Raw genomic sequence first — 17792 nt, forward strand, 5'->3', positions numbered from 1 at the left:
TCTAGTTGTGTGTAATAATTTTTCAAAACTGAATTGTTTTAAAATTTACATTAGTGTTTATGATGAAAATTACTTCTCACTGATAGTTTAGTACATATGATTAATTTAAAGTCTCCTATTATTTTCTCCCTGCCCTTGCCTACTATCATAAAATTAATTCTTAGACTAGGTGTGAACTTACTAGGGTGTCTGGTTCAATCCAATTTCTGAGATTCTTCAATTCCCACTCCCTTTTTTCTGTAAATGTAACTGTTCGTAAAATTATTCCTTAAACTCTATTGAACTGTCATACCCAAGTTTGCAAACAACTACATTAGTTGTTTAACAATTTATGTGCTGTCTTTTTGTACTTGAAGATTTTAATAGTAGTATTAACTGGTAGTTAGCATGTAGTCATATAATATAGACTTGGTGTTCACAGAATATCAACTATTTTGGATTTCCTGGTATGAAATATTAAAGAGTCCGTTTCATGCATCTGTGAAAATTTTTAATGGAGCAATCAGAGAAGAATTAACTAGGAAGGTCAGATGAGTGAATCTAACTTTTTTCCTTGGTGTTAGCCAGATTGCTTTGAACAGAGAGAATTATTAAATACCAGCATGCTTCCTTTGCTTGGCAAGAAACCTTTGAGTGGTTTTTCTTCTCCAGTGCAAGCAGTAGATTGGCTAATTAAATAGAACTAGCAATTAATATTAATACAGTAATTGAGACAAAGTCTGAATGAAATCTGGAATATTTCTTGCCTTAATGTTTATCTTAATAATTTCTAAAAACCAACCGAAAGTGGATTGACATCATAATTTTTTTTTAATTGTTCACTGTTTATTATTACGGTCACTCTTTTTTTTTAAATAAATTTTTTTTTTTTTTTTTTGGCCCCGTTGGGTCTTCGTTGCTGCGCGCGGGCTTTCTCTTGTTGCCACGAGCGGGGACTGCTCTTTGTTGAGGTGTGCGGGCTTCTCGTTGCGTTCTCATTACGGTGGCTTCTCTTGTTGCAGAGCACACGGGCTCTGGACGTGCGGGCTTCAGTAGTTGTGGCACGTGGGCTCAGTAGTTGTGGCTCGTGGGCTCTAGAGCGCAGGCTCAGTAGTTGTGGCACATGGGCTTAGTTGCTCCGCAGCATGTGGGATCCTTCCAGACCAGGGCTCGAACCCGTGTCCCCTGCATCGGCAGGAGAATTCTTAACCACTGTGCCACCAGGGAAGTCCCCATAATTATTTTTTAAAGTTCTCTCCTATTTGAAACAGTTTGTTTAACCAGTTTGTGTAGAACCCCCTCCAATCAGTAAGATGAATTTCATTACTATGAATTTCTATTTAAATATTTTAGTAATAATATATTTTAAATTGAATTCAGCAGTGGAAAAAAAATTGGATGTTAAATCTTTAGCACCTACATGTAAGAAAGTCTAAGAATCTACCATATTAGCATTGCTATTTGGTATGCCATTTGGGTGTCATTTACCATATGTGCCTATATTTATAATACTGCTGTCATGCAAGTAATATGGACATGAACTGTAAACCTAAGCAGATATGGCTTCTGTACCATTCACCAGATAAATGTCTCCTTGGAGAAAATGCTCAGATTTTCTTTTTTTATGTGTTATTTAATCCTTTTTGTTAGCATCTTCAGAAGTATATGTGGTAAAATCATTGTGGAATATCAACCAAGTTTAAAAATACACATGTGAAACCCATTCATCAAGATTTTCTTGAGACTGTGATGATAAATGTCCCACTCTGGTGATGTTCTTTTAAAATCTGTACTCAAATGATATTTTGGTGACATTTATATATAGTATGTTTCTAAGTAAACATTTTTTAAATGAATAATAATGTATTTAGAAAATAAGCCAGTTACAAATATAATGCCAGGAACCATTCCATTTCAGTTTTAGTATATCTCGCCTTCAGAGTTTTCATTGTCTCCTTTGTCCCTTTTGTAATTAAGGAATTTAGGTCTTGATTAACATACTACTAGGTAAGTTGTTTCTAGTACAATGAATGAGGTTGAAGAGAAAATATAAAGACTTTACAGGGCTTGCAATATCTTTTGATTTTTTGGTTGTTAAAAAATATTTTTTAAGATTAACGTGTATAAAATCCAAAATGTTCATTACATTTACATTTGAACCTGTTGCCCTGTCCTCTGTTATCACTAAAATTAGTTGAGGATATTTACATGGATGTGAACCACCTTGTTATAGCCAAGTTACTGGTTATTACAACCCAACTTACATATTAGAATTTTCATGGGCGTTGTCTCTAGTTTAACCTAAGTTTACTAAGAATAAAATGTTTTACCATATTCTGTTTTCACTAATTAAAAGCAGTGTGTGCTCATTTTAGAAATTTTATGGAAAAGTAATTCACTGTAACTTAGGTACATAAAGTTAACTATTAATAATTTTGGTGAATAGTCTTTCTTTAAACATTTTCTATATAATCAGTCAATATATTTATTTAAGCATTTATTTATTTATTTATTCACAACTCACGCACACAGTGTATTTTATTTTTACAAGAGATAAATAAACTGACACCAAGCATTGTAAATTAAGCATTTATTATGTTGCAAATCTTTTTCAGGCTTCTAGATAAAGATTTTATTGTTATTATATTTTTTTGTAAACTTTTTCATCTAAAATCTCATGACCATTTCCTTATTATAGTTGGTATTTTACGGAACTTTTAATTGCTTTATAATCTTAACATTGTGTAAATATGCTGTAATTTACTTGACCAGTCAGCCTCTTATTTTTTGGACATTAGGTTTTGATTTGTTTCCAAACTTCTCTCTGTTATAAAGTAGTGAAGTAGCACCTTTCAAAATCTTCCATTTTGGTAAGGAGAAAATAATATTTCATACTATTTTGCATGTGTTTGATGACTGACTTTGAAACTTTTCATGGTTTTATATTGCTAGTTGTAACTTGTCTATTCAGGTCCTTTGTCCTTTTTTTTGAATTGGGGTTGTTTATTCTTGTCGATTTTTTTAAAACTTATTTATATTAGTTCTTCATCATATATTTACAATTTTTTGTCATTTCTTTTAATTTTGTATTTATTAGAACACCTCATGCAAAAGTTTTCATAATGTAATCTAGATTAAATTCTTCATTAAAGAAAATTTCCATTTATAGTTAAAGCACTGTCTAGTTCAGCTATATTTTTCCTGTTCACAGTGTTGCTTTGGAAAATACATGTTCCCAGCTGGTGATTGTAAATAACCTCCTTGCTTCCCTGAAAAGGCAGATGGAAATGGTTCATTTATAATGACACCTCTCATGTGGGAATCTTGAAGGATAGCTCTTATTGTGAAATTTAGCAGTCTTCCACATGCAGCACTTTTTGGTAGACTCTTATTTAAATTCCCTTAGATAGAAGTTATCTGGGAAAAATGCTTAAGTATAGAAAATGTCTGTTAAATTTAAGGCATTGGTACGAATAACATCATGCATATAGGTTTGGATAGTCCCTCCTAGGAGGGAGAAACTTTTGCTAAATGAAATAAGAGATTTTTAATTTCTGAGATAGTTTCCAAGGTTGAGGATCACATTGTATAAAACACAGTAGAAGTATAAATCTGTGGCACTTCCGAAGATGGAGAAAAGTTAAATCCTTTGCAAGGAAAGGTGGCTTCTATTTGTTAAATTCTTATGTGTGTGTTTCCACTCTTTTACCTCCAGTGTTCTTAAATTAGTCATGTTTGAAATTAAACTCCCTGTAGTGTGGATGGAAAGAATAATATTTGCTATAGACAAGTTATGAACATAGTATAATTTTAGCTTAGGTGTTAGAAGGTAGAGCAATAGAATAACTAAATAGATAATTATTTGAAATATTAAATTCAGGATATGACAAAAATAAAATATGTCACCCAGTTTGAAGATGTGATTCACAGTATTCAGTGCTATACTCCACAGCATGAATTTTCTTTGTAGCCCAGACTGGATAAGATTTGAAAATTCCGAACTCATTTGGCATAATAATTACATATTGATGTTTATTCACTGCTTGGATGAAGAAAATGAAAATAATCCCCTATTTTCAAATCCCTAATGTTATAATAAAAGATGAACTGTTACCTAACAGTATACTTTGATCAATATTTTTAACATGAAGGAATATTACAGAAGACATACTTATGAATATTAAGCAGCAACTGTTCACACCATTGATTTCCCTGCTAGATTTTATTAATATATGTGCTTGTTTATATAGTTTAAAAATATAGCTCATTGATCTTTTGTACCTATTGTCACGTTTATTATGACATATGTACCTTTAAAGAAGAGAAAAATCACTGTGATATTTTCCTTTGGATAAAGCAAAAGCAGACATATGAGCTGTAGTTGTTGCTAGGAGTAGAGAACCTTGGCCTTGGTGGAAGTTAGTTCACGGTGAGTGAGTATATATGTGAATATGTGCATCTGTAATGAGGTGAAGGAATAAGGAATTTGTTAGGCCTGCTGATAGTTGACTACAGTAAATGTACATTAAAAAGAAATACCAAGTTCACCTATGTCAGAAACTGATTTGTTCCTTTTATTACTGCTGGCTATTTATTAAGAAGGGGAGATGGTTCTAGTTTAATTAACCCAGTTGAGTGTAGCAGATGGGACAGAATGTCCTGCAGCGATAAGACAATTCAGAAATGGCACCAGATGTTGGAAGCTGTCCCTGGTGGTATTTGAGTGCAGCCCAGATGTTCCAGTCCCACCTGGCTAGTTTCTAAGCACTGCAGGCTAAGCAGCTGTGATGTAACCTATATAATGTTCACATAACACTAAAAGCACTATAATTGAAGTGCCACTCTAAATTTCTAAGGTTGTGACTCTTAAGAGGTGAAATCTTTAAGGACAAAAATAAGGACAACTATTTAAGGTTTTAGATCCTTTGACTATTGATGTTTCATTGATAACTGAATTGAGGAGAAGTGGAATATAAAATTTAACAATGTTACTGTTCAAATTATAGATAAAAGTAAATATTCTTACCTATTTAGTGTTTACAAATGAAAATTTGTATGAGAATGTGATGCTATGCATGCAGATTGATCTGCAGCCTTATGATTTGAATCTCACCCCTTTAAAAACACCAGTCTGGAAGTAACAAAAAGCTACTGGTTTTTTTTCCCAAGGATTAAAAATGAAAGTATTTTGCAAATATTTGCAAGTAAACAATAGGAAAAAATAGTCCACCTAAATCATTGCATTCATTTTTCTTCCTATAGCTATTAAAACTGATTACTATGCAGGTCAACTTCAAGGGTTTTGGGGTGTTTTTTTTTTTTTCCCTTTTATTTAAAAAAAAGTCAAACTGCAGAAAATTTGTCACATTTTCTTTGTCTCTCTCTAGTTCTTTTTTGGTTTTGTTTATTTATTGTGCACCGTTTGAGAGAATTGCAAACATCATGACATTTTGCCCCTAAAATACTTCAGCGTATATCTCCTTACAACAAGGACATTCTCCTTCACAATCATAATATAATTATCATACTTGGAGAATTTAACATTAAAACAGTACTGTTGTATAATAGACCATATTCACGTTTCCCTGGTGTCTCAATTACGTCATTTCAGTATAGCACTTACTTAAATATCCGGAGTCCAGTCAAGGATCACCCATTTCATTTACTTGTCATGTTTCTTTAGGCTTCTTTAATCTGGAGTGGTCCTAGTCTTTTTCTTTTATGATGACATTTTCTGAAGAGTCTTGAGAGCTGTTTTGCAGAATGTCCCTCAATTTGTATTTGTCTGATTCATTCTTCATGATTGGAGTCAAGTTAAATATTTTTGGGAAGAATTTGGGTGATGATCTCTTTTTTAGTCCCTTTATATTAGAAGACCCATGAGTGCTATTTTGTCCGATTATTAGTGACATTAAGTTTGAGCACTTGTTTAAGGTGGTACTTATCTGATTTCTGCACTGTAAAAGTAGCTTAATCTCTTTTTATTTGTAAGTAATCTGTGGAGTGATGATTTGATTACTCAGCAACATTTTACCCAGGTTTTAGCATCCATTGAAGATTCTTAAAAAGAGCATAATTGGCCAGATAAACTGCATGCCTACATTATGTTCGTGAAATGTAAGTAAGGGGTAATTGTAACCACAGTTGTAGTATCTATTATATTACTAGTTATAGAACTGAGGGATACTGTAAGAGAGTCTGTCCTGTGGTAGCTTAAAGGGAACATGGTGACATGAAAAGCTGGATCAACTAACTAGCTGTTACGATGGGTCTTGGGGCTCTAGTATTGGGTATTTTTTGAGTGCAGTGCTAAAATGGCTTCCTAAAAGTGCTATCAGTTGTGCTGTGGTTCTGACAGGTATTTTTTCCTCATACTTAATTTCTAGGAGGATCAGCTGATTTATTTGGAGGCTTTGCTGACTTTGGCTCAGCTGCTGCATCAAGCAATTTCCCTTCCCAAGGTACGATATGATTTGATTGGCCAGAAATCTAGGGGCAGTGGAAATGTTACCAAAACAAAACAACTCTTCACCACCCCACCCCTATCTGCTTCTTTTGGCCATTTTCTACTTGTAGTAGTGTTTATAATTCCCAGTTCCCAAAGAATTTATTCACAAAGGTACTTTATTGGGCCAGTATCCTAAATGTGCCAGACGAATTAATCTGGTTGCAGACTACTCAGGTACACCTAAATAAAATTGCCCTCACTCATAAGTGACTCTTGTTTTATTTTTGGGGGCGGGGGTGTGGGGAGTAGGTGCATAGGGAGTGTGAATAAGTATAAATCTCATTTTAGCAGCAAGAATATTATGGTTTATGTTTAGCTTATATGATTTTCTTGAATGAAATTTGGGGACATTGGAGTTGGGCAGACCATCTTACCAAAATTCATTTCTTTATAATTTAGATATCTTAAAAGAATTTCTATGAAAAATAACTGAACTTCATTTTGGCATATCCTTAAATGTGAGCAGTTGAACCTCAGGGAAAAAAAAATTCCTCATTCCATGTTAAATTAGAAATTTTAAAATACACTAGATTTGTTGTGATCATTTCACAATATTTGTAAAGATCAAATCATTATGTTGTCCACCTGAAACTGATAATGTTATGTGTCAGTTACACCCTCAATTTTTTTAAAATGGCAAAAAAAAAAAAAAAGCTAACATCCAAGCAGAATATAGGCTTAACATAATGGATTGAGGTGAAGGGCTTGTATTTTTCCTCCTTATTATTAATATTTTTATCTTACTACCTCTGCCATATACTTTGGTAGCTATTTAACTTTATGAAAGCCTCTGAGCCTCCACCTTTATAAAATTGGGAATAATGCTACTTGTCATGGTTCTTTATAAGGATGGAGTAACGTCTGTAGAGACGTGTAGAATAGGTCTGAGTTCATTATTAAGTGTCTTTTAGGTTGTAAAGGGGTTGGTTCTAATGTTTTTTTCCATAAAATCTGGTCAGTCTGAAGTTTGAGAGATAATATAAAAAATTTAGCTATAAATATCATAAACATGAGGTGAGGCAAGGAGGAAATATTTAACTGAATTAGTTTTATTATTCATTTCAAGTAGAGTTATCTATCCCCATTAATTGGATTAAAATTTATATTTAGTACTGTCTAGTTTAGGTTAGTGAGGATTTAGGAAGAAAGATGCATAGGTTTTAATGAGTAATGAACTGCTTCATTTTAGAAGTGTGGTTATACCTTGTAAGGGTTAATACCTTGCTTTAGGCAAATCAAAGTGGAAAATAAACATTGCCCTAATTTTACAGACTGCCTGTGTAATTCTCAAAGTTTTTATGTATATAAAGTTGCCTACTATGCAAATAATTCAAATATGTTAATGTTGCTAAGTGATAACATCTCTTCATCTTATGTGATTAACATAACCTGATCACCATTATGCAAGGGGCTGAAACTGTTGCAACAATGATTAATGATTGCTGAACAATATATGCCTCACTAGAAATGTCTTCCTCCCATGATTAATCATCTCAGATAAAGTTTTCAGATGGGGCAACACATTTTGCCCCAGTTTTCATTCTTATTCTGTTTTCTAGATCAAGCAGATAGAAAATCAGCATAAAGTTTACCTTTATCCAGCAGTCTTCCTTAAATTGTTTAATACATAGAACTAATTGTAAAACTCTTAATTCAGTCTTTTTTGTGAAGAAGATCAAAGACATGTTTTAGCAAAATCCAGAAGTAATGAATATCAGCCCAGTTCTTATATTAAATTGTTGGTAGAACTTGGGGTTTCTAAGTGAATTATTTTCTCTTTTGAGGGTGCTTACATTACAAAATGGTAATAGAAGATATAATTTTAAAACTTAATGTTATTGTTCTCTTGATATTTAGCATAATGAGACACAGTATCACAGTGGTTGGTTACCTTTTAGGCTAGACAAAATGTATTTCCTAGTTGTAAGTGAACATGTAGTGCAAAGAAATGGTGTTAATTAACTTGAACTACATACTGTTCGCTTTCAGATGACAGTTTATATGTAGCTCTTTCTTCACCTTTGCTTTTTTCAACTTCCATTAATTCATATTTATCTGTTTGTCCCTTTCTTAAAGCAAAGTTTGTTTACTTAGTATAGCCTAGTTTAAAAAAATTTTTTTTCAAGTATCACTTGCCTTTATATTTATTGTGTTCCAAATAGTATTATGTATGCAGAATTTATAGAAGCTTGACTTATACTTTTATATGGCATACCTAAAGGAAAGAAAGTGTGATGCTTTCCCTCTCCTCTGTCTTTTCACAATTAATCCAAAGTAACAATAAACCTCAAATGGCACTTACTATATATTAAGTTATTCAATCTTCACAACTTAGATTTTTTAAAAAGTATGGCACGGGGGACTTCTCTGGCAGTCCAGTGGGTAAGATTCCGTGCTTCCACTGCAGGGGCATGGGTTTGATCCCTGGTTGGGGAACTAAGATCCCGCATGCCTCACGGTGTGGCCACATAAATAAATAAAAGCTCTCCTTTAAATAAAATAAAAATACAAAGGCACAGAGAAGGTTAAGTAAGGTCACACAGCCAGTAAAATACAAAATCCGGTCTCTTAAATATTTCAGTCTATTAATTAACCTATTAATTTTTGGGGGGGGGGGTACACGGGCCTCTCACTGTCGTGGCCTCTCCCCTTGCGGAGCACAGCCTCCGGACGCGCAGGCTCAGCGGCCATGGCTCATGGGCCCAGCCGCTCCTCAGCATGTGGGATCTTCCCGGACCGGGGCACGAACCCTCGTCCGCATCTGCAGGCGGACTCCCAACCACTGCGCCACCAGGGAAGCCCTAACCTATTAATTTTTATATTATTAAATGCATTAAATCTTTTTTATGCATTAAATCTTAAACTTGTTATAATTATACTTTGAAGCATAGTGATAGTTTTGTTTCTTTTTTTAAATATTAGCATGAGTTCCCCTCTTAACACTATACCCCGCTTTTTACTTAAATAGATTGAACAGTCCCATTTGAAGTAAACAATGTACTAAGGTTATATATCATGGCTCTCTGTAGCCTTTGTGTTGTCAGTGGAAGCATGGCCAAATGAGTGAGAACTTCTTACACAAATTTAGTAATCCTAGTCTTAATTTTATTGAGTTTTTGGGTTTTTCTTTTTAATGAATTTGGGGTTTTATTTACATGAGATGGTATAAATCATAGTCTGATTTCTCTTTGAACCTTTCCAAATAATGAATGAACAAAATGAGTTGAACTGTCTGATTTTACTGAGTTACTCCTTGCATGAGGATTCTGGATCTCCCAGCAAAGAGTTTAACCAGTTTAGAGTTTTTTTCTTGTTTTTTGGGGATCTCAGGCTAGTTCATATTTGTTTAGCTAGAAACATTTGATATGCAAACTTAGGTTGAAGGAAAGTTTTAGTTTCTGTAATTTCTTTGTGTCACCTCAGACCTGCCAATGCCAAGAGATGGATTTTACTTTAAATGTGGAGGTTTTTTTTCTTTGCCACCTTGTTAACACTGGTGGAATATTCATGAGAAAGAATAATGTCCAGATGGAGATGGTACCTGCAGATGTTAATCTGGATGGACACAGATCAGCTCTAATTTGTTTCAGTTGGAAGATTGTCATATGTGTTCTGTGCATTTCAGAAACTTTCTTACCCTTCCTTCTTTCTCAGTAACAGCAGCAAGTGGGAATGGAGACTTTGGTGACTGGAGTGCCTTCAACCAAGCCCCGTCAGGCCCTGTTGCTGGCAGTGGTGAGCTCTTCAGCAGTGCCTCACAGCCAGCTGTAGAGCTTGTCAGTAGCTCACAACCAGCTTCAGGCCCACCTCCAGCTGCCTCAAATTCTTCAGACTTATTTGATCTTATGGGCTCATCGCAGGCAACAATGACATCTTCCCAGAGTATGAATTTCTCTATGATGAGCACTAATACTGTAGGTCTGGGTTTGCCCATGTCAAGATCACAGGTAAGTTGTCTGCCTCCCTTGGAAATTGTGATTCATAATCTTTGAGATGCTCTAACTAATCTAATGGCAGATTAGCATAAAACAGAAAAATAAGCAGGTGACACATAGATTACTTTTGTACATTGCGTTTACCTTGTGTCCTTTCCCCTGGAATAGTCATTTGGGTTCTCCAGGGCAAGGCCTTCTCACTCATCTTGCTGTCCATGCAAAGCCAAGTGTGATGGCTTGCACAGAGGAGGCATTTGTTGAAAATTTATTGAACTAATAAGCAAATTGGAATTTAATAGTTTAAAAAATTGTTTTTAAGAGGAAGGAATAAAGGAGTTCCCTGGTGGCCCAGTGGTTAAGACTCTGTGTTTCCACTGCAGGGCATGTGGGTTCGATCCCTGGTTGGGGAACCAAGATCCCTTGTGCTGTGCAGCACGGCCTAAAAATAAAAAATTAAAGACATTAAAAAAAAGAGAAGAAGAAGGAATAGAGATATATTGCTAATATAGAAAATTATTCTCTAAATGTTCTTCCCTTTTCTGGACCTGCTCTACATTATATAATGTTTATATAGGCTCTTCTTTCAACTCTTATTTTCATAAAGGAAAATAACTAAACAGGAACTTTTAAATTCACTTTTTAAAATTAAATCTAAATTACCTAATACTAGCTTAGAATTCAAACAAGTGCAGAATATATGTGTCTGAGTTGTATCAGGAACTTGCTATTTTTGACTCAGGCTATTCGGAATATTTGTTTATGAGGCTAATTATTCATTTTAATATGTAGAATCTCCTGTTTTGGGTGTTAGGATGAAGGAAGAGAAGAAAGAAGCAGAAAGGTGACTGATCTGTATAACAGATATTAGACCTAACATTAAGAAAAAGGACATGAAAGCCATATCAGTACCATTAAATTGAACTGAACAAACTCAAGCCAGTTCACTCTGTTTCTTTCATATGGTCTAAGCATAAAGCCAATCTGCTAATTTTCAATCTTAATTGCAACTGTGTTGTGAGTCTGCATTAATCCATTTTTAATGATTCTTCCTATTTGTATTTATTTCCCTTTTTCTGTCCTTGTTACAATTATTCTGGTAGTAACTACCAGGCACCTCTGCTGCTTCTTCCTGAATTTCTCCTTTCTTCTGTATTGGTCCATACTGTATCAAATTCCACTAGTGTTGCTTGCTTTAGGCAATAGAAGTATACTTGGAGCAGGGATATGTCAGTCAGGTTATGTGGAATATAATTTGCTGTTTTGATGGTTTTGTTTTTTTAACATGAGAAATCATATCCCGAATTCCATTTTGTAAGAATAAATTTCCACTTGTATATTTCTTTATAGTTGCACTAACCCGAAGTTAATAGTTGCCCCAGGCTTGTGGCTTCTAGACTTGGGGTGATGGGAGGATAACTGTTAGTGTAAATATGTTAGTATTTTCCCCACCCCAAACATGATTTGGACTTCAGAGGAATATTATGGGAAGCTGGTAATTCCGAATATTGAAGACCTTAATGTAGAACATTTGTTGTTCTTATTGGTTTCAAGAGTTTATTACAAACTTTTGTATATATTTGGAGTTACTATGATTAAATTGCCGTCTGGTAATTTTTATAGAGCAGATGCTTAATTTTTAGAGCATTTTCCTATTTTCCAGCCTTTGCAAAATGTTAGCACAGTGCTGCAGAAGCCTAATCCTCTCTATAATCAGAATACAGATATGGTCCAGAAGTCAGTCAGCAAAACCCTGCCCTCTACTTGGTCTGACCCCAGTGTAAACATCAGCCTAGACAACTTACTACCTGGTATGCAGCCTTCCAAACCCCAGCAGCCATCACTCAATACAATGATTCAACAACAGAGTAAGTTACTGCAAGACATCCCATTTCTTTGTGTACTTGTAATCCTTTGCCCTTATGCCAGGACTACTTCAAGCCATGAAATAAAACTGTACTGAAAGCAACTGTGTATTCACTTAAGATTTTTTTCACACAATACCTGGTATCACTCCTGGCACATTGAATTGCTTTGTATTCTGCTCTTGACATGTTAACATTTATTGTATGGTGGTGAGTTTTGGGAGCCTGATCACTAAAATAAAAGTATTTGTTGAGAAAGAATATTTAATATAGGCAGATATGTCAGTAAACAAAAATCATCTGAACTCCATAATCCAGGGATACTCACCATTAATTCATATTTCTTCATAATCCATCTTTTCTAACCACATTTTTAATACTTGAGATCATTCTGTCTATATTTTGTTTCTTGCAGTTCATATTCAACATTATTGTTTTTTCTGTGTTGAATATTCTTAAAGAAAGAAAGCAAGGGGCTTCCCTTGTTGCACAGTGGTTGAGCGTCCGCCTGCCGATGCAGGGGACACGGCTTCGTGCCCCGGTCTGGGAAGATCCAACATGCCATGGAGCAGCTAGGCCCGTGAGCCATGGCCGCTGAGCCTGCGCGTCCGGAGCCTGTGCTCCGCAACGGGAGAGGCCACAACAGTGAGAGGCCCGCGTACCGCAAAAAAAAAAAAAAAGAAAGAAAGAAAGCGTGATTTTTGGATCTTTATAGTTATCCATCATATTAGTGTGCATTTCCTCTATTGTTGGTTATTTCAGTTGTTTCCAGCTTTTTTCCTATTATAAATAACTCCATGATTTTGTATAAATCTTTTTACTTGTGATTTTTTCCCTTAATATAATGTTCTAAAAATAGAGCGAGTCAAAGGATATAAACTTTTTAAGGTTTTTGATACACAGTAGCTCTTGACAACTTGTTAGGTCAGATTCAGTAATAGATTTTATAGGAATGGTTTTAAAGTGCCTGATGTTTTCTGCCAGCCCACTCTTACTGTTTCTACATCTTGGGGAAATCAGAGCTAACAGCCACTGAGTATTTCTCAAGAGTAAACAATACAAGTTAATTGACTTCTTTTATTAAAAAAATCACTATAAAGTAATTTTATTGGAGTTTACAAGTATTCATGGTCAGGAAGGTTGTATTATTTTTCTGCTCTGTGAATCTAAGAATTCAGTGTGATAAAGTTCTTTTGTCTCTTTTCTTCTGTTAGATATGCAACAGCCTATGAATGTGATGACCCAAAGTTTCGGAGCTGTAAACCTCAGTTCTCCATCGAACATGCTTCCTGTCCGGCCCCAAACTAACCCTCTGATGGGGGGACCCATGCCTATGAGCATGCCCAGTGTGATGACTGGCACCATGGGAATGGCCCCTCTTGGAAATAGTCCAATGATGAACCAGAGCATGATGGGCATGAACATGAACATAGGGATGTCAACTGCTGGGATGGGCCTGACAGGCACAATGGGAATGGGCATGCCCAACTTAGCCATGACTTCTGGAACTGTGCAACCCAAGCAAGATGCCTTTGCAAATTTCGCCAACTTTAGCAAATAAGAGATTGTAAAGGAGCAGATTGAATGAAGGATTTTTAGTGGTGCAGATAGGTGATGTTGGGATGGAAAATGCTAAGTCAACTCCCCTTTCTTTCATCAATTAATTAAAATAAACCTACATTAAGAACCAAAAAGGTTGTTTTATAAAAGCGAAATATCTAGTATTTCAGATGGCCAGGCAAGGGCGCTTCAGATGAGGCAGTCAGAATCATTTTTCCCAATGAGACTAGACCACAAATGGGGTAGTGAGACCACTGAAAGCCTTTATAAATTGAGGAGCCCATTTTAATATCATAATATGTGGGAGTACTAGAATAGGGCTGAATAAATGTGTTTGAATCTCTAATTTTATACTTTTCTTTTCCTGAAGAACTTGATTTTTCTGTCCCTGAATCGCCTTGTCACAATTGGGTCTGTTCCTTTTACTACCACTCTTGAGTCCATATACGAAATCATTAAAGTTGGATGATCAGTTTTTTATAAAAATATATATTTTTGTCCAAAAAAGGTATACATATGTGATTATGGCTAAATCAAAGGTAACTGAAATGTATATACTTTTGCTAATGTTCCAGCAATACTGCTATTATACTATCCAAATTTTTATTGTAACAAAACCTCTTTAAGCAATTGGTGATAGCTATGGAACTTTTCCCATTTCTTCTGCTATAATTATCCTGTGCAGAACTCGGAAAAATATTTTTTTCAGGACTGCTCTATGGTTTCCTTTAAAAGAAAAGAAAAAAAAAACCTCCAGTATTTTTATTTGTTCTTAGCAGTCATTATTTACACTTTGCAGTGATAACTTGGCAAGGCTTCCTTCTGTGTTTATCCCTGTAGCCACCATGTAATAGTCAGGAACAGTCAAAAAGAAAAATATTTATATTTTTTTTTTGGTGTCTTCAAAAAATTTTTGAAAAGGGTAAAAATCCATTAAGACCTTAAATATAAATGTTAGAACTCAACAATGTTGGCTTTTAGATTTTATACAGTATTGTTTTGGTTTCGAGTGTATATAATATGGCATTAGCAATATGGTTCCAATAGAGAGGAGTTAAATATATATATTATTAAAGGAGACCTGTAGCAGTCAAAGATTTTATTGATTTAATGGCAAATAAAGGAAATTAAAATGTTTTTGTTTTCCTGCTGTAATTCTGCATTAAGGTCACATGAAAATCATTATTCTAGAGTTTGGAATGCAAAATTGCTTCACCCTCAAGCTGGGAATATTTTTTAAAATAAATACTATAATATAGGCATCAAATTATTACCTCCCTACTTTGTGTTGAAATTTTTTTTATTAAATTGATAAAACTTCGTTTCCATTGTATTCATAATATAGTTCTGTTATACATAACATTAAAATGTTCATTAAAGTCAATGTTGAACTGCTTTTTCTTTCATTATGTTAGACATTAGAGACCGTTTGGGGAAAAAATAATTATAATTTGGGCAAAGTAATTTTTATAAATAATTTAAAATTATTTAATGACTTCTCTATTCCTTCCTATCGGACTCTGCTGTTAGGAATTAAAAATGAAGCAGCAAAGATATCCTGACCTGCTCCATTCTTGCTAATGTTCCATCTACAACATTTCTAATTAGGCAGAAATTCATGTACTTCAGCTAAGTGGTAATGAAAAGTGATTCATTTGCTGAATAAGAGATGAGAGAGAGTGTAATTAGCTGACTGTGGTTTTTAATCTTTCAACAATTCAATGTGTTTAAATTAGTTTCAAAGAATAGGAGCTTTCAAGTGTTGTTACTTCAGAGCAATCAAGCCAGGCTCTGGTGGCAGCTTGGAGAATATCTTCACTGATATTTAAAACCCGCAATCTTAAATGAATTTTTTCTTTAAATTGAGAGGTATGGCATCACCTTTTCAAATATGTATGGTTCTTAAAGGAAATAAATATTTTGTTTCTAAACTTTCGTGTTTAAAATTTCTTTCCATTAAAACTGATTTATTTCTAAAGCATTTTCTTTACTACTATGCCTTCTTCCAATGTTGTGTTCTGAAGACAGAAGGGAACCCCTACCTTAGTTATTACTGTACCTCAACGTACAGTCTGCTGTCTTACCAGTATTTTTTGTTTCAGAGCCCACGAAAGAAGAAAACAAGAATTGCCTCATTGGGGTTCCATTCAATTTAATGACTTGTCTCTGAAGGGGTTATTAAGTGATACCTAAAGAAAGGTCTGAATACCCCAAAATAGTTTGGAGCTGGCAAGAAAATACTCTTCTTTAATAATCTGTTGGGCTCCCTTTTGCCCATGCTGTACCTCTTTGCTTTTTCAATAGCTTCTCTGTTGTATCTGTTTTTCATTTTGCCTATTATTTTGGGGAGAGAAGGAATTAGTTACTGTTCCTGCAATTTACATATAATGTGTGAATCTCCCCTGCCATTCCAGATTCATTTTTTTCCCTCTTAAGATGTTTTTTACTTCTCTGATATGATCTTCAGGAACCATAAATAGATAGTGTTCTTATACAGTACTTGGGATGTCTACTTCTTTGTTTAAAATAAATTGCCTGAATGATACCCATAATGCCGTTGTTGCTAGTCACTAATAAGTTGAGGCCTATAGTTACTTATATTTGGAGGGAAGGGTTAATACCTTTTTCTTCTCAAATATTTTTGAAACACTAAAATAAAGCTAACTGTCCTAAGCACAGAACACACCTTACGGTAAATAGATTTCTGAAATAAACTGGCTTTGTGTATCAGCTCTCCTGGGAGACAGCACTGCATTGTGGAAAGAGCATGGACTTGGAAGCAGACAGATCTAATCCCATTTCAAGCCCTCATTGTCTGTGTGACACCTTGATCAATTGATCTGACTTTTCTGGGCCCTAATACATTTTTTCTAAAATTAACTTAAAATCTGGAAGTGTTGGATAATTAAAATAAGTGAGATCAGCAGCACTGACATATATATGCTGTAAATGTTTCTCTGCCTCACATTTTTATTATTTATGCAAATGTGCTTACATATCAGGAACTTCCTACGTGCCAGTCACTGTGCTAACCGTTTTACATGCACGTCATTTAATCACATAGCAAATCCCAAAACCTCATACTCCTAAAAGGAGTGTGTAGTTAAGAAAGCCTGAGAGGGGGCTTCCCTGGTGGCGCAGTGGTTGAGAGTCCGCCTGCCGATGCATGGGACATGGGTTCGTGCCCCGGTCCGGGAAGATCCCACATGCCGCGGAGCGGCTAGGCCCGTGAGCTATGGCCGCTGAGCCTGCGCGTCCGGAGCCTGTGCTCCGCAACGGGAGAGGCCGCCACAGTGAGAGGCCCGCGTACCGCAGAAAAAGAAGAAAAAAAAAGAAAGCCTGCGGGACATCCCTGGTGGCACAGTGGTTAAGAATCCACCTGCCAATGCAGGGGACACAGGTTCGAGCCCTGGTCCAGGAAGATCCCACGTGCTGTACAGCAACTAAGCCTGTGAACCACAACTACTGAGCCTACGCTCTAGAGCCCGTGAGCCACAACTACTGAGCCTGTGCTCTAGAGCCCACGAGCCACAAATACTGAGCCCGCATGCCACAACTACTGAAGTCTGCACGCCTAGAGCCCATGCTCCGCAACGAGAAGCCGCCACACTGCAATGAAGAGTAGACCCTGCTCGCCGCAACTAGAGAAAGCCTGTGCACAGCAACAAAGACCCAATGCAGCCAAAAATAAATTTTAAAAAAAAGTTTAAAAAATAAAAGAAAGCCTGAGAGACTGTTACTAAGCTGATTTCTAATTGAGCATTTTCCTATCTGCCTGTATTTAATTCTACTTTTTTTAACCAACAAGCAAATTGTAAACGAGCTGCTTTGTGAATGTATTGACTCACTTACACTTACCACATTAGTGCAGATGTGAGGGAGAGAACTATGAAAGTGAGCTCTTGACTTGCCACACAAATAACCCTCAGAATGTTCTCAGCTTTTAGA

General features: G+C 35.4%; 1 protein-coding gene across 6 annotated transcripts in view; it reads left to right on the top strand.

Moving 5' to 3' along the window:
- CLINT1 (clathrin interactor 1) overlaps window positions 1-15775 on the top strand; it is a gene marked incomplete at its 5' end in the record, with an annotated part of 67002 nt that extends 51227 nt beyond the window's left edge. The window contains 4 exons of one of the 6 annotated variants that reach the window (XM_079702530.1): window positions 6366-6440; window positions 10142-10434; window positions 12083-12287; window positions 13499-15775. In XM_079702530.1, coding sequence (XP_079558656.1) covers window positions 6366-6440; window positions 10142-10434; window positions 12083-12287; window positions 13499-13845 — 920 coding nt within the window. In that variant the 3' untranslated portion in view covers window positions 13846-15775. The remainder of the gene's footprint in view (window positions 1-6365; window positions 6441-10141; window positions 10435-12082; window positions 12288-13498) is intronic. The other 5 variants (XM_079702532.1, XM_079702531.1, XM_079702533.1 and 2 more) reach the window with 5 other exon arrangements.
- Window positions 15776-17792: the final 2017 nt, after the last annotated feature.

The sequence above is a fragment of the Hyperoodon ampullatus genome, assembly GCF_949752795.1.
Source record: "Hyperoodon ampullatus genome assembly, chromosome: 4".
NCBI lineage: Eukaryota > Metazoa > Chordata > Mammalia > Artiodactyla > Ziphiidae > Hyperoodon > Hyperoodon ampullatus.